General features: G+C 38.8%; 2 protein-coding genes and 1 pseudogene across 4 annotated transcripts; 2 read left to right on the top strand and 1 right to left on the bottom strand.

Annotated features, from left to right (window-relative positions):
- The first annotated feature begins 3079 nt into the window (after positions 1 to 3079).
- Positions 3080 to 11561, top strand: LOC148911540 (UDP-N-acetylglucosamine transporter SLC35D4 homolog). Of its 2 annotated transcripts, XM_089028876.1 has the most exons (15): positions 3080 to 3183; positions 3359 to 3405; positions 3486 to 3566; positions 3648 to 3729; positions 4137 to 4214; positions 5105 to 5130; positions 5231 to 5282; positions 6055 to 6103; positions 6186 to 6231; positions 6365 to 6400; positions 6619 to 6653; positions 7152 to 7221; positions 10502 to 10532; positions 11045 to 11108; positions 11229 to 11561. In XM_089028876.1, the coding sequence occupies exons 1-15, from the start codon at positions 3109 to 3111 to the stop codon at positions 11339 to 11341; spliced, it is 885 nt and encodes a 294-aa protein (XP_088885002.1). In that variant the 5' UTR covers positions 3080 to 3108; the 3' UTR covers positions 11342 to 11561. The 2 variants fall into 2 exon arrangements, with proteins under 2 accessions (XP_088885002.1, XP_088885001.1); XM_089028875.1 differs by lacking the exons at positions 3080 to 3183; positions 3359 to 3405; positions 3486 to 3566; ... (7 more) ...; positions 6619 to 6653; positions 7152 to 7221 and adding an exon at positions 7303 to 10310.
- LOC116306887 (uncharacterized) lies at positions 11343 to 12867 on the bottom strand. The gene has a single exon (XM_031717019.2). It carries the CDS (start codon positions 12845 to 12847, stop codon positions 11546 to 11548), a length of 1302 nt encoding a protein of 433 aa, XP_031572879.2. The 5' UTR covers positions 12848 to 12867; the 3' UTR covers positions 11343 to 11545.
- LOC148911539 (protein unc-45 homolog B-like) lies at positions 12851 to 25857 on the top strand (annotated as a pseudogene). Its single transcript, XR_016119591.1, has 33 exons — positions 12851 to 13104; positions 13533 to 13721; positions 14159 to 14195; positions 14543 to 14664; positions 14814 to 14867; positions 15236 to 15325; positions 16303 to 16366; positions 17136 to 17242; positions 17368 to 17424; positions 17559 to 17700; positions 17802 to 17862; positions 18117 to 18211; positions 18359 to 18491; positions 19450 to 19503; positions 19594 to 19663; positions 19826 to 19918; positions 20173 to 20241; positions 20651 to 20716; positions 21179 to 21273; positions 21362 to 21449; positions 21976 to 22029; positions 22161 to 22301; positions 22382 to 22426; positions 22499 to 22569; positions 22651 to 22717; positions 22790 to 22903; positions 23112 to 23160; positions 23249 to 23315; positions 23389 to 23507; positions 24694 to 24785; positions 24854 to 24917; positions 25015 to 25137; positions 25240 to 25857. The product of XR_016119591.1 is annotated as a protein unc-45 homolog B-like (transcript).
- Positions 25858 to 26559: the final 702 nt, after the last annotated feature.

The following is a 26559-nucleotide window of genomic DNA, read 5'->3' as shown; positions in this document are numbered from 1 at the left end:
CTTCTATGCTGCGGTTCAAACGGGCAAGGCCGGCTTTGGTTAGTCCTTTACCTTCTGGGGGTATGAAATTAAAGTATTGCTTCGTTTGCTCGTCGTTGGTAATCTTAATAATCAGTGGATTGGCCCCTGCATACTTACCGCCCTCGTCTTTGAACAGAGGTCCGTCTCTGACTTCCTTAGTGGTCTTAGCGTTTGGTTCAAAGAAGGTGCTACTGTCGTGAGTTTCTTTGTGATACCCAGCATTCCATCGTAGATTCAACGCATGAACTTCCTTATCACTTAGCTCGTGTCCACCAATCCCCCAATAAGCCCAAATGTGCCCTAGACCATTGTTAGCACCGACAGTGCATCTAAAATCCTTCCCTACAACACCGAACTCCTTACAAAGCCTGTTATAGGCCGGAACGTCGTATTTGTTATCTCTTGGATAGAACGCAACATCTCCTAGTAATGCAGTAACGCCCATCTCATGCAGTATTCTTCTAACCGTGAAGTGAAAATGAAACATGAATATTGAATTCTTCATCAAGTTTGCACTTACACCGCAGCCGCTAGTGGCACACCAAACCGCAAAGTTTAGTTGCTGCGGCCAATAACGCATGTTAGGACCACTTAACCATTCATGAGATTCCTTAGCGGTGGTATGAACAATGGGTACGTCTTTGAAGATATCCCGCACCTTTAACAGAAAGGAATGGTTGTTAGAGATCCGCATGTTCAGCGTTAGGTCCAAGCTTGGGTGTTTATCAAATGAAACCGCGGGTATCGGATAAGTACTGGTACCAAGCAATAATTCCTTTGACCAACCTTGCACGGGTTTAGGCTTAGGATGCTTCAGCTGAGAGTCTATCTGATCGACCAGCGTAGGTTTCAAATCCTCATTGCTGTACATCCTAGAGCCGTTATAGTAAATCCCATCGGGTCTTCTTTCGAACTTACTAGGGTCTGCATGCGGAAACATCTTCCTAAAGGCCCTCCAGTTCCAGTAATCCCGGTTGTCGTGATGTGGCTGCTCCTCAATATCATTCCCAAAAGCGTCGTACATTAGTATATATAATGGATGTTATACCATCAGCACCTCAGTTGTACCCAGATGTTCCCAATTATCACACTACGGCACCAATAACGGATGCCGAAAACTTCAGGCTCAATAAAGCAAATTTAATCCTGGCTTACTTGGAAGGGCAGGCAAAACACTACGAAAAAGTTAGGAAGAAATACGTCAGAGCCCGGAGTACGCTACATAAGATTGCGATAACTTCAGGACCCATATCTGTTGTGTTAACGGGCTCCGGCGTTGCTACTTCGCTTACTGGGCCGGGAATAATCGTTGGAGTTCCTTTGGCCGGCGTTGGGGCAGCCTGTGGTATTATTTCGGCTGTTGCTACGGGTATTATGAAACAGTTGTCAAGCAAGATATCCAAGCATGACACGACAATAGCTCTGTCAAGGGCTAAAGTAAATACAATTACCGATCTTGTCTCAAAGGCTTTGCGTGACAGAAAGATAGACGACGTAGAATTCTCGCTTATTCTGGCCGAAGAAGACAAATACGAGAAATTAAAGACGGACATAAGGAATAAAAAAACAGTCGTAAAAGATCTTTCCGAGGAATCTCGCAAAAAGATCTACCAAGAAGCGAAAGAAGAGCTTCAAAGAAAGCTTGCTCAGTAAACATCTGCTTCGAAAAAAGCAAAACAGGATTTTATTTGCATATCGAACGTCAGTCTAGAAAATATGCAGATTAAATATAATATTTTTCACATACATAAGCGTCCAGATGTGTCTGGCGTTCGCTTGTGATCGTGGGACTTTGGAGCTGGGGAGGCCTAAAGTCCCGAGTTCAAGCCTCGCTGTAGACGCATTTGGACCGGTTGCTGTGAGTGAAAAAAAAGCCTCCCCACACTCACAGCAACCGTGGGGGGAGGGGTAGAAAGTGCGATTCAACCCCGCGATGGGGGGTTTCGCGATTGGAAAAGTCAGGGGGTGTCTCGGGACGCTGTCCGGAGTTCACCCTCTGGTGGGTCGTAAGAAAGATATATGTGTATGTACTAGAGGGCCTCTGGCGCGGGATGAAATAAGCCCCGTAAGCCCAAAATGCAAAAAACCCCACTGGGGATAGCTTGGTGTTCTGCGCGATGCATTCCCCAGTGGGGTTTCTGGCAAAATAAACGCCAGTTTTGCATTTTTATTTTCTCGGAATCCATCCTAACAGGGGGTGGTTGGGGTCTATTTTGTAAAATATTTCGTAAATTACGTCAGGATAATAAGGAATATCCTTATCCAGCCGACAAAACATCCACTCGGCTCTGCTCATATCAGAAACCTCGGGAATAGACTTACCGGTAATTTCAGACAAAAGATAGGGAATAGCTTTGTAATATTTCCCTAGTTTTAATTTTTTCAGCGTTTTCCGTAGACTTTGCGGGGTTGGCTCTTCTAAATGGTCTATGATTTTCTTCTTTACTTTGTTGTCTAAATATACCGGTCGATAACCTTGGATATGACTCATCCAGTCCCTAAAGTATTTTATTCTCTTATAAGGTGTTTTCTTACGACCTCCATTGGCGTAATACTGCTCTCTGGTAGCATTTGGTACGGCATTGCGACTATTTTTACCACACTCGTAACACTGTGCTGACGTGTCGTCTTCTATTTGCATTTTCTTACCACAACACCAGAAACCCTTGGGCTTGGGTATGTTAACTTTGGATCTTAGGCAAATTATACAGAAGTCATTGGTGAACTTTTTACATTCATGCATATGTAAGACAAATATTCCTAACATAGCAGCAACAAATAACGAGACACGGGTATTTCCCGCTGCCGGCGCCTTCCTTAAACCGCCTGTAAAACCCGTAAATCTTTGACATTGACCGCGAGTCCCCCTTACTGCTGCTAATGATGTTACTTGTGGTGTTGATGAAAGTACATTACACGTTATTGATACAACTATTGGCACAAATGAATGTACATTTTCTGTTAATGAACGGCAAAAGGTGTAATATCATCATATGTAAATAATTGCGTGTAGTTTTAAAATCTGTTTGTTGGGGTTCCTGTGGTACAGTAGAAACTGAAGCAGGATTCCTGTGTAATTTCACAACGATGCCAACATGGCAGACAAGGGGGTTGTTATTCGTATTTTGTTCTTTAACTTTAATCACGATGTTAACAAACAAGGTATGACGTAATAAGCCATTTAAAGTAATTTTTCTTTGCTTTTTCATCTCCTAGTGTAGATACTACTGATTCATAATCTGGAGTACTTTACCAAATTGCTTTTTTTCCATTTAGTTCATTCGTTTTAGCTAGTTCGTGATTTTGCCTGTTGTTCATACACTTTGTTTCTTTACAGTATGTTCTATCAACACTGAAATTTACATACCCAACAATTTATCAAAGGTATATAAGTTTATTGAAAGATAGTAAAATTCAATACATGCCTGATTTAAGACTGAATATAATGTACCTGTTAACATTAGCTGGCAAACAGGTACAGTGGCTGTAGTTCTTTTGATCCTTCATGGTATTGGATATATACAACTGGACTTAACAGTTAACAGGTACAAAGATCAAATGATGTAAATTCGTTCAAGAGTCTTGAATGGGTGCTCCTTATCAGCTAGCTATTGTTTATTTTCCAGGAATATCATGATTGCCTGGTTTCCAGCAACTGTATACTTCACAGGAATGATCTACTCAGGTTCTGTTGCATTGTCAAAGCTGGTATGACACAGTACTGTGCAGAATTAGAGGATTGGTCATCGATTAGCATGTATCCATCCAGTTTTGGGTGCATGCAAGAGGTTGCTAAGTTGCACCAGGCGTAGCCTCTAGCTTCTTGAGTGCTTAAGCACCCGAACAAAACTTGATGGATTCACGCTAATCGATGACCAATGTTTTTATAACATAGCAAAAGCATAAAAAGTCTTTGTTAATCAAGAAATCTGCATTACGTAGTGCCTGCTACTCAACTGACATCAGCATGCACCATAAATTTTTAGATGCACAATTGTGCATGCTAATTAACCAATCAAAGCGCTCACTATATATATCATGGCTATGCTATAGTTTTCCATATATTATTATATCATTGTATTTATTTAATAATTCTTCCCTTTTCTTTCTCCTAGCCTATACCAGTATTCTGTGTTCTACATTACATGACATTTATGTGGGTCTCATTAATAGAAACAATTCTGCACAAAAAAGTAAGAAACAAATATCCAAATATGTGTAAAAAACTTCCCATACTTTTTTTCTTAAAGTTTGTACATTGATTGCTTATCTAATTGCCCTATTTCACTATGACGTCACTGCTTGTTTATGTGGGGGATAGAAATGCCAAATCCAATAGAAAATTCAACAAAATTTGCTCCTAGTGAAACAGTTTAATCTAAAATGGCCTGGTTTTCAGATATAATATGTTTTAATATTTACTAAAAAATATTCTGAGCGTTTGCTGGCTATTTTACTTTTCTTCGTGGATTGATACAGGTTTTAGAACAATTTGACCCCCCTCCGATGACCATGATCCTTTGCGTTTAAACAATAGATTGTTTTGATATGATGTCATAGTGAAATAGGGCAATTCTAATAGGCCCTTTGCAGTTAACGGTCACTAGCTACTTGTAAAGAACTGAATGAAACGATGTGTAACCAGTGTGTTACAAAATGCCCTTTTATTACGATCTCTCAAAACAGGTTGTAGAAAGTTTGTTTGCTCACCAGTATATTTCACCCATGGGAATCGAGATGTTCATTCATTTGTTCTCAGTGAATTAATCAGTACATAATTACTGAGGTGCAAAGGGCCTATTGTTTGTAAATCTCTCTATTGACTAACCTGCCATGTATTAAATGTTCTTTATAACTGTTTACTGCATGCATGCATGCACATCCATTTTATTTTTCTTGAATAACTGCACTATAGCTAAGTGGTTAAGAAATAAGGACCTGATCCCTGTTAATACTGATTGGCTTTATTTCTAATTATGCATTAGACATGCTTAAATATTGCTGAAAAAAATCTATTATTATATCATTTTTAGCTTGGTGATCATTATAAGATCCTTAAGAATCAAATTCTGTTCTTTTTTAGGCATTGCAGGTTCTCCCAACTCTCTGGTAAGAAATTAGTTTGTCTGTAAGGCATGTCTTGTTATCCAAATAAGATGGAAAAGATATTGATATTCAGTAAGGATTAATTTATTCTTATGATTTCAAGTCTAGCTCTTGTTGGCTTGTCATCTGTTATCATTGCAAGATCAGATCCTCAGGTAGGTGGTGTTATTATACATTTTATTTAATAGCTTTTTGGGAATAACACAGACCTCAGCCTTGCTCATCACTGATTATCATGCTCAGTGAGTCTTATCCATTAATTGTTTATCAAAACTATTATCAGTTACATTAAAGTATTTAGTGAAAAATTAAACCTACAGCCAGTATGGTCTATTAATAGCAATTAGTCCTCTTCAGCCCTAATGGACTATGAGTCAATAGCTCTTGAGGTCAAAGACCGAAAGAGCTATTGACTCATAGGCCATGAGGCTAAGAGGATTAATTGTTTTAGTCAAATCCAACTTAGTTGATCAAATATCAAGATGCAAACAAATTTTTAATTAAAAGTAAATTTAATGTTTTGGTTTTCTAAGCTGGCTTTTTTGCTACTAGTTGTAGGCTATAACTTATTGCTAGTATTAGATCATCCATTTAGAATGCAGCATTGATGATAGAACACTAGTTGGGTTTGACTAAAAGCCAATTATAGTTCATGAGGCCAAAAGCAGAATTAATTCATAGAGAATAAGGATAAGAGGGCTAATTGTTTATATTAGTATAAATCAAGTTATCAAATAAATAAAAACAAACAATTTTGAAATTAGGTTGAAATAATTTATTTTTTGTATTGTTTTGGTTTTCAAAACCAGCACTTTTCACTGCTAGTGGTCTGTTACAAATAGACCACTAGTAACTCAACAATAATTCAGAATTCGTGATAGGCCATTTGTAGATTTACACTAATTTTGATTAAATACGTCTTTATAGTTTAACCGTATTGGCTACACATGGATGATATTGCATTGTATCTTTGCTGGTAGGTTGATATTATTAAAATTAAAGCTGATGGTTCTATTCTAAACATGATCGTGTGAATTTTGTTAATATTCAATTTAAAGGAATGTACCTGTATACAGAAAATTCTCTCAAATCTTTAAAATTGAGGTATGAATCATTGTCAAATTTATTAGAATCTCCATAAAAATGCAAAGTTAGCCTGTTAATCTTCTCAATACCCTTGGATAGATATAGTGTATGTGATTGTATTTTATGTTAATAAGATGTCGTTTTTTAACAGGGAAATAAACAAAATATTTTACAACACTATATCCAGGTAAGTTTTTTTAAATTTCTTTATTATCAAAAACCTATTAAATATTGGGCTACTTTTGCTTTTTATTCATTTATGAGTCCCTAATTTAAATTAACTAAAGACATTAAAAGAGGACCAGGAGTTTATCAGTTGAATTACTGTCAAGTGTTTATCTTCTCAGTATAAACAAAGTTATTTATTGAAAATTGAAAAAATTGATTGAACTTCTTTCATTGCAGCATCATAATTTTAATGGCTGTGTGTGTTGGTACAGGTATTGATATTCCATCACTATAATTGCTGTTACTAGTTTTGAAATCTAAGAAAAGACACAACACATTAGGTTTTGCAGACATGTTTCAGCACTATCCTGTGCCTTCATCAGACATTAATTAGTATATGTAGTATATATAATTGGAACACAAAATACTCTTAGGGCTTAACCTTTTTGCATAACTTTACTATACAAATGCCAGGCTTCCTATAATTGATTGGATAATAAAGCGTTGAAGCATTGAAGCGTCTTTTTTTTGTTTTAAATGTATAGTTTCACTTAATAAATTTTAAGAACATTTTATCCGTTTAATTTTATCTTCAGATGATAACATATTTCCATAGCCTGGGAAAACAGACGCCCTTTCATTCTCCGTTCCCCTGTTGTTTCTCCTCAGGTTAATGTTTTCAATATTCTTTTGCTAATAGGTTATGTAAAAAAATAAGTCCTAATAAGTCCTAAAAAATAAGTCCTAATGTAGCTCTTTTTTGATTACAGGGGAACTGTATAAAGTACTAGAATTTCCATTCCTGTATACCAGAACATTTCATATTGGCTGCCTAGTGAGGTAATTATTATCTTTACCGGGAATTTATATTCATTTCAACTTCGCAAACTAAGGTAAAAAAGGATGGCACGGTAAAAAAAAACGTTTTCAATTTTACCAAAAATCTTGGCATATAAAACGCTTGCCTCTCACCTCTGAGGTCTGGGCTTCAAATCCCAGTCACCCCATGTGAGTAGTATAGGGAATGGGGGTTCCAGCGCAATCTCAACACGGGCAAGACCCGTGTCAAAAATCCACCTACGGACGACCCCCCACTCCAAGTGTGGTTGAGGGCAACAGCGCACTTAAATATGTTAGTCTATATATGGAGTGCGAAGAATGTAAGAGAACTTTTAAGAAAGAAGCGGATTTGAAAAAGCATTTGAAAATGAAGACGAAGTGTATGAGCAGTTATGATTGTGGATGTGGTAAGAAGTTTGAGACTAAGGTTAAATTGTTTTGGCATTGTCAGGATTGTGAGTATGACTACGACGATCTGAAAAGGGTCTGGAATTAGGTACAAGATATCTCCTATTATATAGATGGAATCCCAAAGCAATTTCGAAACGGTGTCAATACCCGGTAACGGTGAGATTGATGTTAGACAGTTTTGGCGTCAGTCAGAAAGGAAGGTCAAGAGAACGCTTCGAAAAGGTATAGAAGAATTAGGAGCCCTGAAAGCAAGTATAATGGTAGAAGTAAGTTTATCAAAAGATGAGGCAACGACGACAGCAATGCTGCGATCAAAGTCGTTAGTGATATTAGAGTCCACGAATCTGGATAGGTCACTCAGCGAAGCCTTAGAAGCAATAATGGAATCGCTGTCTAACTACACGAAAGAAGGATCAGGTTGGACAGTGGAGGAGGTAGAAGGAATAGAGATAAGTATAGCCAGGTACGTACCCATACGAGGGGGGAGTTACGTACCGCTACCAACGTGGGTAGAAAGGAAGAAGGCTATTGTAAACGTGAAGAATGAAGACAATCGATGCTTTATGTGATGCTTTAAACGATCTAGCAATTAACGTTTACGGAGTCAGAGAGCAGACGATAGTACCGTTAGTTCTGTCAAAAAGTAAAGGAGAGCGCGTACATTTATTCTACCACGGCGGACACTACTCATGGGTTAAACACATTAGCAGACTATTCTACAGACATACTAAGCACAAAGGCAAAAAGTACTTCTGCGACTGCTGCTTGCTGTCATTTACATCCTTAAATACCCTAAAGAAACACGATGAGATCTGCCGCGGAGTTGAAGAAGTGGCGCAACGGATCCAGATGCCCACCAACAAAGAGCTTTCATACGCAGACCATCAAAAGCAGATGCAAGTGCCTTACGTGATATATGCAGACTTCGAAGCGTTGATAACTAAGGAAGAGCAGAAACGTGGCGCCACGAATAAGGTAGGATTACACGAGATCTGCTCCTTTGGTTACATAGTAGTCAAATCAGACGGTAAAGCAAACCCTCCTGTGATTTACCGAGGTAAGAACGCAGCTAATGAGTTTCTAGAAGCATTGCGAGAAGAGGAGGGGGAGATTAGAGAACAATTAAGACGTCCAAAGAAGATGGAATTTACCAAAGAGAACCAGGAGGCTTTTAACAAGGCAAAAAAATGTCACATTTGTCAACATACGCTTCTTCAGTTTGGAAGACGAGCCAAGAAAGCGTGGGATGAAGATGGAAAGTATCTAGGAGAAGCTCATTTTAAATGCGGGAAGTATGCTAAGAAAGGTGAGAAGCCGGGAAAGCCCTCCACGCACTGCATTCACTGCCACAAAGCATTTGTTAAGGATTTCTATGTGGATAAGGTTAGGGATCACTGCCACATCACGGGTAAATACAGAGGAGCGGCTCATTGGAAATGCAATATAAACTTCAAAGTAAATCCAGACATGGAGATTCCGGTGTTCTTTCACAACCTCCGCGGTTACGACTCCCATTTGCTACTACAAGGAACAGACGGCTCCGACGTCAAATGCATACCCAACAACAAAGAGCGCTACATGTCCGTAACTGTGGGTAAGCTAAAGTTCTTAGATTCGCAGCAGTTTATGGCGGACTCCTTAGCAAACCTCGTAAAGTATAACACCAACTTTCCCATTTCCAGTCAATATGGCGCGGAAAGGAAAGGAGTCTACCCATACGAATACATGGACTCCTGGGATCGATTCAAAGAGTCCCTACCACCCAAAGATCGCTTCTACAGCACCCTAAACGAGTCCGGTATAAAGGATGAGGAGTACCAGCATGCGTTAGACGTGTGGGAAAAGTACTCGTGTGAGAACATGGGGGACTACCACGACATCTACCTAAGGTCTGACGTAGTGCTGCTTGCAGATGTTTTCCAAAGCTTCAGAAAGATGGCTATGGAATATTACGGATTGGATCCCGCTAATTTCTACACGGCTCCTGGGCTCAGCTGGAGTGCTTTGTTAAAGAAGACAAATGCGCAGTTGGATCTCCTAACGGAGTACGACATGTATCGGTTTATGGAAGACGGTATTCGTGGCGGCGTATGCGGACCCAGCCGACGTTACGCCCGCGCAAACAACCCCTTAGTAGAGCACGACCCAGAGAAACCACCCACATACATTTACTACCTGGATGCGAATAACCTTTATGGTTGGGCAATGTCACAGTACCTACCTGTGAGAGACTTCGAATGGGATCCAGTGAAGCCGATAGACTTCTACATGCAGGTAGGAAAGGAGGAAGACAAGGGTTACGTTTTAGAAGTGGATCTGGAGTACCCAGAGCGCCTGCACGACGAACACAATGAGTTCCCCTTAGCACCAGAAGCGATAGAGATACCATTTAAGCAGCTAAGTCCGCTGCAAAAGCAAATGTGCCCTGGTTACAAACCGTACAGGAAACTAACTATGAACCTGATGGATAAGAAGAAGTATGTGGTACATTACCGCAACCTGCAGTTCTACGTGCGACACGGAATGCGCGTAGAGAAGATCCACAGAGTCCTAAAATTCACGCAGGAGCCCTGGATGCGTCCCTACATTGACTTTAACACGCAAAAGCGTACCGCAGCGAAAAATGTCATTGTCAAAGGAAGCATTGTTCAAATAGATGCAAATCCCTTTAAAACATGGTGGGTATAGAACAAAGTAATCAGTCTTTCTCCATTGTCTGCACTTTATTAAGATATATTACTGGACAATATAGTGTAATATTTTGCGTAGTTTTCTTTTTTTTTTTTTTTTTGTCTAATAGTCCTTTGATTGTTGGAGTTTTCTTATGTAGCTGCATGTCTTCTGAGTGTTTAAATATTGATACTTACAGGTATGAAGCGCACAAAGAACAGCACAATGAGGTATTGATTTGAAAGCTTGTGAATGATTGATTGTAGTCGAACGTACAAGTTATTTATAATTTCAACTTTGGTGTAAAGAAATGACATAACCAAGCCTGAAAAGCACTATGGGTGATGTGAATTCAATCAGTGAAAGGTCACAACAATATAAAATTTTACCAAATTTTGTCTGTACGTTTTCTGGCATATTTTCTTCTGTGCTGATTCTATTTAGATATGAATGTAAGCTTAGTAAGCAACATGCAACAAATCCTTCACCAACCTTTTTCAAAAATAGCTGTATTCTGTTTGTACAACATGTACATGTTGATACTCAATGTTGATTTTATGGTGGAAGACAACTGCATCAAACAAATGCTATTCATTCTGCCCTGTTTCTGACAGAAATCAAACAAGAAACCTAACATGTAGGACGCGGTGGTGAAAAACATTTTACTGCTATGCTACCCTTACATTGTTATTTATTTTAGTAGCTTAGCATTCTGTGAATGAAATTTTTAATTGTTCCACAGGAAAAACTACAATCCTCTCAAGACAACAATAACATAAAATTACTAAATGAAGATGTATTATATGGTAAATGCCTTTTAATTTGCTGATTCAAAACCATTTCTTTAAAGATTCATTAACAATTCATCACGATTGTGTCAGCTGATGATTATTTTACAATAACATGCGATGAATTATTTGTTTCAGCTAAAATATCAACAAGACCCGGTCAGGTTGGAGCATGTAATGGATATATTTTAGAAGGAAAGGACCTTGAAGATATTCAGAGTATTATCAGTAATAGCAATACAGTCAAGTAAATCAGTCATCAACAGAGCAGAATTTATTCATGTTTTTTTTCCACACTCATTTGCTTAACCACATATTCATATACATGTAACTTTCAAGTTTTCTTTTAGATGGATGTAAAACCCTGCCCAGTTTTTAATGTTGCAATAATTTAAAAAATGAATATTTTCTTTGGTTGAGGCAATTTGTGGGTTACATTTGTAATAAATGAAAAGTCAGTCTTCTTTGTCATCAGGTGTTCTCCTAAAAACAAGCCACACCCTTCTTTCAATGGTTTTGTAGATATACACCATTCCAAGACCAACAGCCTTTCCACTGTTCAGAACATTAGACCTCATAAGAATCAATTGAGCTCTTAGAGGGTCCAGTCTTACGCTCCTTTCAAAAAATTCTCCAAGCGTTTGGAAAAAGGTCTTGATAAATTCAACAATTCGTGAAGAATATAGCATTTGTCCAAGTAAATCACGCACAACAGACCATACTGTAGTAAATATATCGTACATGGGCTTCAGAACGGCTGTTGGTGCTTTGATAAAAATAATTCCCAACACATGAAAACACGGTTGAAATATGCTGATGAACGGCTGAAAGGTGACTCTGACTACATCTAATAAACTGGATAGTGCTGAGAACAATTGTTGACCGCATGCAACCAAAGGCGTAGCAAAGGAAGAAATGATAACATAAACTGGTTTTAGGTATGCAAGCCATTGCTTGGTGAATTCCTCAAACACGGTATTAGCTACTTGAATGAACTTCTCCAGAGATTTGATCTGAAAAATAAGCATATCGATGACCGGGCGAACATAAGCTCGTATAAAATCTACATGGCGATATAGTTGCCATAAGGCCCACAGAATTGAAAAAATGGTATAGAAAGTAAGAACAAACTCGATGGTTCCCCGGACAAAGGGTGTGTACACTTTAATGGGAATGTACTGAACCCAGTCTGGGAGTCCCTCGCGTAGTTTGGAGCTGTTGTAATCCAGCAATTCGTGTTCGTTTTGATCAAGAGTTTCAGCATCCGCAGTTATCTTTGCTTGTCTAAGAGATCGCATAATGTCTCGAACTTGCCCAGTGTAGTTAACATGGAATGTTAGTTCTGCCACTAGAGCATCAACACAGCTGATGTCTTGATCGCTTCCCGAGATTTCTATTTTTCTCATACATTCTAAGGTTAATACGCAGTTCATTGCATCCAGGCACCCAAACTTAGTAGTAATCCTCAGATCAGCGGCAGATATATCGTCCAAGTAAAATAATTTACATTCTTCGTGATCAAAGTGTTGTCGGTCATGGAAGACTATTTTTAAAGAGGTACAAGAAGGTGTGTATTCTAGCCATCTTTCTTCACTGCGAATATCCCATTTTCCACATCGTATTCTAGTAACAGGTATTCGTACCGTCTGGCCAGATCTAGAGTATTTAATGGGTGAGCTTGGAGGTGAGGATCGGCTGGATGTGATAGTATTACTTGATCCATCCATCGAACCTCCTTCCTCTGACCCTTCCGCCATTTTTTTTGACAGATGTCTGATGTAAACAAAGGGCGCACGCATCTATTTATGAACAAACATGCTGAACTGATCGTGGGCTCATGTTATGAATACTGCTGACAGATTGAGATGCGGGCTCGTAGGAAGAAGTTTGTGAAGATTTGAAGAAGAACGAAAGAAGAATGTATTGAAAAACTGGGTGGATTCACTACTGATTGCCGCTAAATAACAAGATACTAGACCTAAAGGAGTTTAATATTCGGTAATTGATGGCTGAGGTAAGTTAATGTTATGTTGTGGTATGTTAAGGGTGTTGGTCTTAGAACAGGCCTAGTATAACAGAACAACATTAATACACACACATACATGCTTACTGTGATGCTGTCTGTCTGTTTTTCATTCTCTGCCAATAGATTAATATATGCCGGTGTCTTTGCCTGCATTCTCGGGGGAACCAATCACTTGTGTAAGCTTTGTTCAGAAAGATTATTTTCACGTTGATAAGTAAGCTTAAAAATATTCTAAGTGTAATTTTCTACGAAGATTAAACTAAAGGATAGATGTATTCTACAATATGAACATGTATATTCCCATGTGGAATTATATTCCCCTTACAGTAGATGACGTGCACATACAGTGCTGTACATAAAATTATATACAATCATATCCACTGTGAAATTTACCTGATGATATGCTCTGTTATAAGGAATTTCACCAGAATGCCCTTGCACTCAAGGAGGAAGGTAATGATTACTTTAAGAAAGGTGATTATGAAGCAGCATTAGTGAATTACACCAAAGCACTGAATTTGTACTCATCTGGCGACAAAGATAAAGAAAGACTGCAAGATAAAGCAACAGTATTGAAAAACAGGGCAGCTTGTCACTTGAAACTGGTGAGTATTGATCAACAGATTCATGGGTATTGAAACTATTTTATGCAGGTTTTTATACAAAATGATTAACAAAGGTACAGTTTTTTTGTTGGGGTGGGGGGGGGGGGGAGCTAGGGGCATTGCAGTAATTTGGTTGTGGCCTCCACCCTTTTCCTTCAGTAAGAAGTTCATGACCCTCCTATTAAATCAAGAAGAGAACTGAGCTTTGGTCAAAATGAAAATGAAAATTCAAATTTTCACTGATAACCCTCTCCTCTGAAGCCCTAACCCTTTCCCTGATAAAAAATGTACAATTCCTCAGAACAAAGTCTAGACCTGTTATGCTTCCAGTGATGACATAACTAACAATTACCTGCATGGCTAGCTCAGATGAGTGATGATTCATGTAGATAATGCTAGTCAAATGTGAGCGTGATATGATTTAATTAATTCAACAGGAAAATTATGAAGATACAGTAGAAGATTGTACAAATGGTAAGTTGTATTACTATAGTAGAAAGAATAAAAAACATCACATTAACCAATCAAATAACCCTTGTCTACACTGCCAGACAATCGTCTGATAAGCTGTGGAAAACATAAGCAGTGATTACTGTTGGAATTTTAAAGTGTTTATATATAGTGTTAGGAAATCCAAAACAAAATAAACCAAAAATCAATCTTATCAAACTAATGGATGTTGGTGATGAGGGCCTGAGCTGGGTGAACCTTAGAATCACAAATGATACTTACATGTACAAGGGAGGCTAACTTAAAAGCAACTCACAGGGGGAATACATGTACAGTTTATTTAGCATGTTACATCATCTTCTTTCTCACAGCGTTAGAAGTATTAGTAAATGATTCGAAGGCCTTGTACAGAAGGTGTCAAGCACTAGAGCATCTTGGCAGATTAGAAGAAGCATTTAAAGACATTCACACTCTGACAAGGATTGAGCGTAAGGTAAAATACACCAGATTAATTCACTGCTTGTATTCTTGCTTTGCATTGATTTGTTATTTGATAAACGATAATACAGTATAGCGCTATGAGGCATTGAATATATACCAGAAATTAGGTTGATACTTTCATCTGATTGTAATGTTTCTCAGAACTCATCTTTTCAAGTAGTGTTAAGAAGACTTGGTTCACAGTTGCAAGCTAAGGTTAGTTTTTCTGCTGTACATTATTGTGACATCATCAGACCAAGGCTAAAACTAACAACTGGTTAATGTCAATGTTATCTCAATATTAGCAAGAGGGATGGAATGCTTTATGAAAAGTGTTGGCTGGTAAGCTGTTGCCGTCTAGTGCATTTTCCCAAGTTTGTTTTGACAACACTGCTTGTTTTGAGAGGGTAGCTATAGCCTCACTTGGCCTGTTAATGCAAGTCATCTATTCTTGATGAGAAGTTATGATCATTTTCTATATAATAAATGAAATAATGTCCTTAAGGTAAATAGAAGTCAAATCTATAGAGGAGACAACATGACCAGTATCATTAGATTAATACATTTAACTGTGTTCATTAAAGTCTGAAAAAGTGAGAACCACAGATGGTTTGGTGAGTGAGATGTTTACATCATTATTTGGAGACAAAGATACAGAAGAAAGAAAAAAGAAGGTATGTTTTTGTCCTACTATATACATATACTAGTTGTTTCTAATAAAAAGTGAAATGCTGCAAGCTGTAGTAATCATTAGTATCAACCCGTGAAATAGATATCACCATAATATAGTGTTAATTAATCATTATTTTTGTAAGCTCATTCATAGTCATGTTTAGCTATAATTCACCCGGGGGGGGGGGGGGGGACTCCGGTAAAAAAGTTACCGGGGATGCTCGTCGGAAATTTTCAAAAAGACCCATAAAAGATACCGGAAGTTTTAAAAAAAAGGCGTGGCTGAATGATTTTTAACCCCTAAGAGATACCACAACAAATAATATTAAAAGCGCCTAGGATAAGCCATACCAATGCATGCTTCTCTCCTTTTCCGACACCCTAAGAGATACCAGAAAATGCTGGTTTTCAAAAATTTGCATTTAACACCCTAAAAGATACCAAATCGCGAATGTTTACCCTATGAGATACGACGAGCATCCCCGGTACTTTTTTCCCAGAGTCCCCCCCCCCCCGGGATAATTCATGTATGCTTGTTGTTACACATATGAAGAACATCTCCACAAACCAACACGAAATTTCTCAAATCGAGATTTTAGCTAGCATCTGTAACACAGGAAGACCACAAGTTTAGTGTTGCTGCTCACCTGATGGCTCACAAATAATATATAATACATACAATATAGAGACAGGTGACATTTGACAGTTGCCAACTTAGCACTGATAAACTTGTGGCCCTCCACGTTAACATCTCTATGTGAGACAGGATTGCCATTTCACATGGTCATCCGAGCCACTGTGAAGGTCTAACCATTTGCATTAAAAAGGATTTAGAGTAAAAGCAGCAACTTTTGCTCAAATATTTTAAGACTTTGATTGTAAGTCCAGCTTCTGAGGCTTGAACCATGACCTCCTGGGGTTCAAGTCTATGCAAGTCATACAAAGTATAATACTGAAATCAAGTTGTCTCTTTGTCCAGGCGTTGAAGAATTTAGTAATCCTGTCCAAGGAAGAAGCTGGTGCACAAAAGATCTTTCAAGGAGGTAAACAAAATGTTATAATCGGTGGATTTAGAGGGAGGGTTAATGGGGTCCTGGTGCCTCCTTTAAGTTAGCTTTCAAGTAGGTAAAGTTTTATTATGAGAGGTTGTAAAACGCACTCTACTCACCTCTGAGGTCCAGCGTTCAAATCCTAGTCACCCCATGTGAGCTGAACTGGTTGGTTCTGTTTGTGACTCTGAGGGTTTTTTCAGCCCTCCAGTTTTTCCTCCCTCCTCTTAAATCAACCCGGACTAATTCAAACTGGTTAGAGCTGTGCTCCAGGATCAAACATGGACTGTATAGTGGCTGCTAGAGGTGCCTTCACATGCTTTCAGTTCAACCCTGTTGAGCTGTGCCACTGCTGTACTTTGTGGTGGTGATTAGAAATGACAAGTTTTAGAGGGGGAGGTAATGGGGTTATAGTCCCCCCATTTAGTTATCTTTCAAGGAGGTAAACAAAATTATATACAATACAATACAAGTATACAATTATACAAAATTATATCATGGGTTGATCTAGAGGGAGCCCCCCCCCCCTAGTTTGGGATTTGGATTCAGGATGCTTTTTTTACTCTTTTTTGTCCAAAATATCCCCAATATGCAAGAAACCTCCTCTGGTTTCATTTTGCATACAGTAGTCAATGATGAGATTGTCTAACTTAGATTTTCCCAATCCCTTCCCCTATCACAATCAGCAAATTTTGTGCTTTTTCAAGCAATACAAATGAGCTGATGTTGTTGGCTAGCATTTGACGTTTTATTATATGTCCAGGAGAGGGAGTCAAGCAGATTATCAGCTTATTGAATACCAACTCAGAAGAACAGATTGTGGCTGGATTATTAGTGTTGAAGGGACTTTGTACAAAGTCTTCCTCAAGGGTAGGTCATTGATATATATTAATTATTAGTCTTATGCTGTGACTTTTTAACCACACCATCTCTTGATAACAGGTCAGAAGAAGTATTTTCATTTGTTTATTGAAGTCATTTTGGTTTTTTGTCAGGCCTCTGCCGTATTACATCAAGTGACCATGGAAAAATGTTCTGCATTTTTGGAGTCAGTAAGTTTGATGTTCCCTTGTTACCTTCTTAACAACATCATAGGAGTATGGTTGCATTTGGACTCCAGTTAACTAACTAAAGCTAGTTTAAGCTTCATCAAAGTATTCATAACAAATCATTGGATTTGTTTTAGCCATCGGCAGATGTATGTAAAGCAACTGTTGCTGTTCTACATGCAGCACTAGATTCACTCTCAGACATGCCTACCTTGACTGATGATTTAAAGCAATGGTATAACACCAAAGGATACAGCCCTCCACTGCCCTTTAAACTAGGTACCACCATGTATTATTGTTATATATTATATTGATCAGTAGAACCAAGCTACATTACAGACTGTTACTCATCTTTTATTCTGTTTGGTTTGTTTTACCAGTGAATGAAGATGAAAATAAGGCCATTGTCAGTCATTTGTTGCTGGCAATCAGAAATGAAAAGTAAGTTTATAAGAATATAAGTTTTTTTTAATAAGTGATAATGATCAATGTAATTTTAAGTTACCTAGCTGTGGATATTAAAAAACAATCTTAAAGCTGCTATCTTGACATGTGGTGTCGAAAGTGGTCTCCAAATGGAGGCGTGGATTTGAAGGCTGTTTTATCATAGCCACAGGTACCCCAATATCACAATTAGGCTGAAACTACCCAATATTACATCCATCAATGTACAATTTTATTTATCTTAACCACAGGGTGACAGCAGTTTGTCGTGATGAATGTATTGATGCCTTCGTTAAAACCTTTCCAAAGAACAAACTGCTAGTTTTGATGTTTATGGAGATGAAAGGTTGGTTTGCAGTGATCAATTTTATGTCATCATTGTTATGCTAGTTACCATATATTGTTATTATAATGTACTGTAGTCCTGAAAGGTGTTCCCTGTCAATCAGGAATAGCATGTCAGTTGAATAGCATATGTTGTCTGGTTTTCTAGGGCTAGCACTTGTGTTGGAGGTTGCTGCTATGGCAGCCCCTCTTCTATCAGAAGATAAGAGAACCCTTCAAGTGTCTGAAAACACCAGAATGCACATTTCAGTCTTGTTAGCCTCTACCTGGGACTCATTAGGGTTAGTACAATATTGTCCAATGACAGATCAGTCTTGTTAGCCTCTACCTGGGACTCATTAGGGTTAGTACAATATTGTCCAATGACAGATCATGAGTCTTGTTAGCCTCTACCTGGGACTCATTAGGGTTAGTACAATATTGTCCAATGACAGATCATGAGTCTTGTTAGCCTCTACCTGGGACTCATTAGGGTTAGTACAATATTGTCCAATGACAGATCATGAGTCTTGTTAGCCTCTACCTGGGACTCATTAGGGTTAGTACAATATTGTCCAATGACAGATCATGAGTCTTGTTAGCCTCTACCTGGGACTCATTAGGGTTAGTACAATATTGTCCAATGACAGATCAGTCTTGTTAGCCTCTAGCTGGGACTCATTAGGGTTAGTACAATATTGTCCAATGACAGATCATGAGTCTTGTTAGCCTCTACCTGGGACTCATTAGGGTTAGTACAATATTGTCCAATGACAGATCAGTCTTGTTAGCCTCTACCTGGGACTCATTAGGATTAGTACAATATTGTCCAATGACAGATCATGAGTCTTGTTAGCCTCTACCTGGGACTCATTAGGGTTAGTACAATATTGTCCAATGACAGATCAGTCTTGTTAGCCTCTAGCTGGGACTCAGTAGGGTTAGTACGATATTGTCCAATGACAGATCAGTCTTGTTAGCCTCTACCTGGGACTCAGTAGGGTTAGTACAATATTGTCCAATGACAGATAAGTGACCTGTAATGAATAAGCCAGTTATTACTTACCTAGATGTCTGAAGTAGTATTTATTGCAGTGTCAACTGCATATTACAATTATGCATATTTTTAATCAATGCAGCCATTGGGTTATAAAGTGATAACAGTTGTTATATTTAACTATTCTTGTATGTCACAGCTTTCTGAAAACAGTTTCTAGACTGATGTTCTTTATTATGAATTGTTTTTCTTTCCTTCTTTAGACATGATGATAAGAATAGAGGTTCATTTACTAGTGATGTGGAAGCAGTAATAATGTAAGATCATACAGTAAGCCGTTTATTTAAAGCTGTGTAATTATTTTAGTCTTTATCAGCTGATATCTGGGTGTTAACTGTTGTATGTAGGAAGTTCATGAAGCAAACAAATGTCCAGAGTCATATTGAAGGTTGCACAGCTCTCTGTGCTTTGATTCAAGTAAGTCAAATACTTTCTTGTTACATGTAGCTTGTATCCTTCACACCATTCTTCATCACCTTGACCTCTTGTGAACATTTGTTCATATTTATTTACTAGATGGTTTACTTCATCATATGCAGCACATGTATATCAGGATATTGTCTTTGTTTGGTTGTTTAGGGATGTCAAGAAAGTGCCTCTTCTTTACTGAAATCAGATGAGATAACAAACCTTATCGTTGCTCTGAGTACCAAAGAAGGCTTGGAAATACAGGTACACAGGCATCAGTTGACTTAAATACCAACATTAACCCTAACCCTATCACCACTTGATATTAAAATACAAGTCATTTTTAATCAGACCTGGTATATTAGTATAGTGTAAACAAGTAAGGACTTGAATTCACTTAAAGCCAATAAATAACAAAGGAATGGTCCCTCATAATCAATCATATTGTGTGCCCCCTGAAAATGGAGCATGATCTTTTGTACATGTATTGTATTTTTATGTTTATGTTGTGTTATCAGATTGTGGCTGCTGAAACTCTGGCCTTAGCAACATCAGACAAGACCCTGTGCTCAACACTAGGAGAAGCAGTATGTAAATCATTGTTGTTAGTAAGACTTAGTGTATTGTTGCTGTACTATCCAGCAAGTTGCTAAGTTCCATATCATGAAAACCATGCCATGGTATTTTTTGTTTTTTAAATGTTCATATTCACTTTTTAAAAATCATTGGTTACACATCATGTATATGGTAATAGCATTTTTTAAACATAAGTGCCACTCTCAAATAAACTCCGCCCCCAAATTAACACTGCATATGAAAACCAAAAGGTGTAATAAGCGCTGCAGCGCTCAAACAAGTAAATACGGTATGTTGCAATTGGCTGGTCATAATGAAAACGTTTCCATTTAAAGAACAAAAGAATATTTCGTTTGATATTGCTGCTACTTATATATTGAAGTGATTGCTAATAGATATACTGTGTTTTTAAAAATCAAGGGTTTGGCGTCCCTCAAACATTTGTACCACTTGAAGAATGATCGAGTGCGTGTACGAGCTCTTGTGGTAAGCTGATAATGACTAACGATTACTATTTGGGACAGCATTGGTGCTTTGAATACAACAAGTGAATAAGAATGACTAGTGGTTACTAGTTGGGACTGTGTTGGTGTGTTGAATACAACAAGTGAATAAGAATGACTAGTGGTTACTAGTTGTTGGGACTGTGTTGGTGTGTTGAATACAACAATTGAATTAGAGGGAAACTTGAACACAGTGTAAATAAGTTTGTCACTATATTCTGACTTTTAGGATACATTATTTCTTCTTCAGAGTAATTTTACAGTGTACGGGTACATGAAGTATTTACTCACTGGCAAAGGACTAACATCCAAAACATCAAAATATAAAGGCAAACTTTTTATAGTAGTTTTTAATTTCTCTTCTTATTCCCTTGTGCTAAGGGCAAGTGATGGTTGACTGTTATTGTGTATAATCAATGATGTAATGATGTTCAATATGTGTTAGGGATTGTGTAAGCTAGGTACTACAGGAGGTGGATCAGCAGAAGATCAAACCTTTGCTGAAGGGGCTACATTAAAACTTTACAAATCAGTTCAAGGGTAAGCTCTGTATATGTAGCAAGACAGTTTTGGTTGTGACAATTGCTCTTCTGCCATCTAAGAAAATGTAACTATTTGTATTGATCAGATTTTTGACCAAATCTAAAAATGAGATGGAACTTCGTAAGTGGGCTGCTGAGGGTTTATCGTTTCTTTCCATGGATGCTGAAGTAAAGGTGGATTATATTCTGTTACTTACTGTTAATTTTCCCATCCCACTGTCCTATCCCACTGTCTCATCACACTGTCCCATCACACTGTCCTATCCCACTGTCCCATCACACTGTCCCATCCCACTATACCATCCCACTGTCCCATCCCACTGTCCCATCCCACTGTCCCATCCCACTGTCCCATCACAATGTCCCATCCCCCTGTCCCAGCCCACTGTCCCATCCCACTGCCCCATCCCACTGTCCCATCACACTGTCCTATCACACTGTCCGATCCCACTGTCCTATCCCACTGTCCCATCACACTGTCCCATCTCACTGTCCCATCCCACTGTCCCATCCCACAGTCCCATCACACTGTCCCATCTCACTGTCCCATCCCACTGTCCCATCACACTGTCCCATCCCACTGTCCCAGCCCACTGTCCCATAACACTGTCCAATCCCACTGTACCATCCCACTGTCCCATCACACTGTCATAATTGGTTAACTACTAGTGTGTTTCTTACAGCAGAGTTCTTTTTGCAGGAAGAGTTTATTAATGACAATACAGCCTTACATGCTTTGATTGACCTCACCAAGGTTAGATATATAATGTTTGCTTCATGCAAATGAATATAATGATGGAAGTAAGGGATGGACAGACGAATGAAGGAAATAAGGGAGGAACAAGTGTATGATCAATTAAATGATAGGTGTTTGATGTCTTGTAGTGTGAAGACAGTTCTCTATTGTATGGAGTTTGTCAAACTCTTGTTAACCTCACCACACCTTTGACAAGCCTGAAATCCCTGACGAGATGAAAAAAACTGGGTGAATTTGCAAAAGTCAAAATGCCAAAGCTGGCGGAAAAGGTATTAGTGGCTTGACCTTATTATGTTCATTTAATGACGTTTTTTAGTATTCATTAAATCATTGTGGTGTTTTCAAACAGGATGGTGAAGAATATGTTAAAAGGCGCATTGACATACTTGTTAAGGTAGGTTTGTTCACTTGATGGACAGCAGCACACTAAATGTTATAACATAACGGTGCTTTTTTTTTATTTCAGGAAGGAATTGTCTCTTCACTGGTCCAGCTTTGCAACACAGAGAGTCTAGCAAGCCGTGAAATGATTGCAAGGTACTAGACAACCTCTTACAAACAACAGCAGGTGCTCCGGCAGACCTATCTGATGACAACTGATATTCTTGCTTGTTGTAGAGTATTTTGTGGTATCGTAACACATGAGGAACATCGTGGGATTACTGTTCAGCAGGGAGGAGTTAAGGTAAATACTTGATTCTCTTGTTTTAATACATTTACGAAAATGTTGGTTTTGATTTTGTCTTGCTTTTATTAGGCTCTTCTTTCATTGGCTGAAAAGAACACAGAAAAGGGGATGGACCAAGCAGTTCAGGCTTTAGCTAAGATAGCCATTTCATTGAACCCTGAGTTCGCTTTTCCAGGTCACAAAGTTAGTGCATTTTATTTATTTATATTATTGAGAGTGACTGTTATATGCATCCTTTGCAAAGGCTTCATTAGATGATACATTGAAGATACTGAAATCTGTCTTGAAGAAAACATGTCGATGTGAAAACAGTGCAGCTTCACTTGCCGATGTTAAAACAGTGAAGCTCATTCTACCAGTATCTAAGTATCTTGTTTTTATTTGTTTATAGAGTTTTGGTTTGATCCGTCCTCTGATTAAGATGCTTCATCCTTCTAAGAGAGTAAGACTATCTATTAATTATATAGATTGTCATTCATGTTTTGCTTTTGCTCAGTTCGTTGCCCAATACGTTTTTGTTTTGTTTTCCAGGGTTTGCACAGTTTGAAGCCTTATTGGCTCTTACCAACCTGGCACAGCTAAATGATGATGTACGGTAAGTAATTATTTATGACAAAGGAATGAAGCAGTTATTCTATTAGCTGAACATATCCATTTCTCTTATACAGAAAACAAATCATAAAGCAAAAAGGAAATACCAGATATTGAGATGTTAATGTTTGATGAAGATGAAATGTTAAAGAGAGCTGCAACAGAATGCATGTGTAATATGATTCTGTGTGAAGAGGTACAGTATGCCGTGTCTGCACTGTCTACCCAGGGATTACCCATGCATGTGTAATATGATTCTGTGTGAAGAGGTACAGTATGTCATGCCTGCACTGTCTACCCAGGGGATTACCCATGCATGTGTAATATGATTCTGTGTGAAGAGGTACAGTATGTCATGCCTGCACTGTCTACCCAGGGATTACCCATGCATGTGTAATATGATTCTGTGTGAGGAGGTACAGTATGTCGTGTCTGCACTGTCTACCCAGGGATTACCCATGCATGTGTAATATGATTCTGTGTGAAGAGGTACAGTATGTCGTGCCTGCACTGTCCTACCCAGGGATTACCCATGCATGTGTAATATGATTCTTTGTGAAGAGGTACAGTATGGTCGTGTCTGCACTGTCTACCCGGGATTACCCATGCATGTGTAATATGATTCTGTGTGAAGAGGTACAGTATGTTCATGTCTGCACTGTCCTACCCAGGGATTACCCATGCATGTGTAATATGATTCTGTGTGAAGAGGTACAGTATGTCATGCCTGCACTGTCTACCCAGGGATTACCCATGCATGTGTAATATGAGTTCTGTGTGAAGAGGTACAGTAATGTCATGCCTGCACTGTCCTACCCAGGGATTACCCATGCATGTGTAATATGATTCTGTGTGAAGAGGTACAGTATGTCGTGTCCTGCACTGTCTACCCGGGATTACCCATGCATGTGTAATATGATTCTGTGTGAGGAGGTACAGTATGTCATGTCTGCACTGTTTACCCAGGGATTACCCATGCATAATAAAATGGGTTTCACCGTACTTGGCAGCCACATAAAAAAGGTCCAAGAGGTCCATAGTCCTGTGAGTGGTCCCACTTTTCCCTCTAAAAACTCATTAAGGGCAAATGTTTTGGGATTCCTGTTGACACGCATAGATTGGAAGCTGAGTAAGCGGGGGGAAGGGTGAGGAAAAGTAGGGGCTGCAGACACCACGTAAGAAATTATAATTACTGGCCCCTTTTTTTCCGGTCTTTTCCCTCTCCCTTGTCCAATCGCGGTGCGCATCCACAGGAATCCCAAAACACTGTAAACTCGTTTTTACTGAATCTGGAGGGGAAAAGTGGGACCACTCGCAGTCTAGAAGATTCATAGCTTTGGTTTTATAATACTAAATTATCCCATCATTTATGTTATTTACAGGTATCTAAAATGTATGAGAATGAAGACTCTCCAACAGAAAGAGTTAAACTAATGACTTGTTATAGTGGAGAAGAAGATGTTGCTCTGAAAAGGTCAGTACTTTGAGGAGGGGAGAAATCTTGAATGCTCTTATGTTTTACTTTCTGGTCGGGTGTTCTAGGGCTGCTAGTGGTGCATTAGCAATGTTGACTGCAAGTGAGAAAGTCTGTCGTCAAGTAGTAAAGGTAAAAAGCAACAACTTTAAAAAAATGTAAGGTGATTTTGAACTATTTATTTCTCTGTGCCAACCGCTATCATTGTTATTTCCCACATGTTTTTCAGGTCAATCCATGGCTTGATATTGTAAAGGAACTTCTTTTGTCAGACAAAACGGAATTAAAATTTATGAGGGAGTTTACATTGTGAATAACATGTATGGCTGCTAACAAAGAAATCGCTACAAAGGTAAAATAAAGAGCATATTCCTCCCTTCTACACGAACAGTACTCCCTCCTACACCAACATGCTCACTCCTACACCAACAGTGCTCACTCCTACCGCCAACAGTGCGCACTCCTACACCAAAAAGTGCTCACTCCTACACTAACAAGTACTCACTCCTACACCAACAGTGCTGCACCTCCTGCACCACACAGTGCTCAGTCCTACAACAACAGTGCTCAGTCTACACCAACAGTGCTCACTCCTACGCCAACAGTGCTCACTCCTACACCAAAAGTGCTCACTCCTACACTAACAGTACGCACTCCTACACCAACAGGGCTCACTCGCTACACCAAACGTACTCACTCCTACACCAACAGTGCTCACTCCTGCACCAACAGTGCTCACTCCTACAACAACAGTGCTCAGTCCTACACCAACAGTACTCACTCCTACACCAACAGTGCTCATCCTGCACCAACAGTGCTCACTCCTACACTAACAGTGCTCACTCCGACACAACAGTGCTCACTCCTACACCAACAGTGCTCACTCCTGCACTCAACAGTGCTCACTCCTACACAACAGTGCTCACATCCTACACTACAGTGCGCACTTCTCACCAACATTGCTCACTCTGCCAACAGTGCTCCCTCCTACGCCAACAGTGCTCACTCCTACACCAATAATACATTTCTTAATAAGGCATCATCACATGGGCTCTATATTGCACACCTGTAAAGCCTTTTTGTAAGAAAGCTCTCATATGACATCAATGCATGTAGAACTAATCTGAAAAATTTTTCTCGAATATATTGTTATTTTTCGTAGCTTGTTGAATTGAAGTGCTTGAGATTCTGATGGTTTTCTCCAAAAGAAGACAACACCTGAGATGGAGCAGATTCACAAGACTGCTGATAATGCACTCAGTAAAACTGTAGAGTGGGAACTCCATTAAACCTTCTAAAGTAATAATCATTCAGCATCAAATGCTAAGAATTGCTAGTCCAAATCTATTTATAGTTTCAAATAAAATCATGTGTTTTATAACACATTTTGTATAATTAACTTACATTGCTTACAACACCCCCATCTGGATTCCACTATGTTGGTTTTCTGATGGGAGACAGGAAGATCTACTGATTATGTTATTCCACTAATCACGCATGTATGAACATAAGGTAGACTCTGAGCATAGTAGCGTGAGAGTGACTTGTCTTATTTAAGCAGGAAGTCAGACAGCGCTTTTTTGACATCACATGGGAAGTAAAGGTGAACTGCACTTTTAAAACGACAGTGACGGCTTCCAGTTGCTAGTTCAAAGACCCGTTGTATACCTGTGGTGCGAAGAGAAACTCGATGGAGCACGATTTTTAATACGAATATATAATTACATTTATGTGTTTTGTGGGTGTACTAAAAATAATAGCTGCTAAGCCCTCC

Source organism: Actinia tenebrosa, unplaced genomic scaffold, assembly GCF_029948245.1.
Source record: "Actinia tenebrosa isolate PJP-AT-01 unplaced genomic scaffold, QUT_ActTen_1.0 PGA_scaffold13__45_contigs__length_12533684, whole genome shotgun sequence".
In the NCBI taxonomy this organism is placed as follows: domain Eukaryota; kingdom Metazoa; phylum Cnidaria; class Anthozoa; order Actiniaria; family Actiniidae; genus Actinia; species Actinia tenebrosa.
The sequence above is the reverse complement of the archived record's forward strand: the minus strand, read 5'-3'. Positions and strand labels throughout refer to the sequence as shown.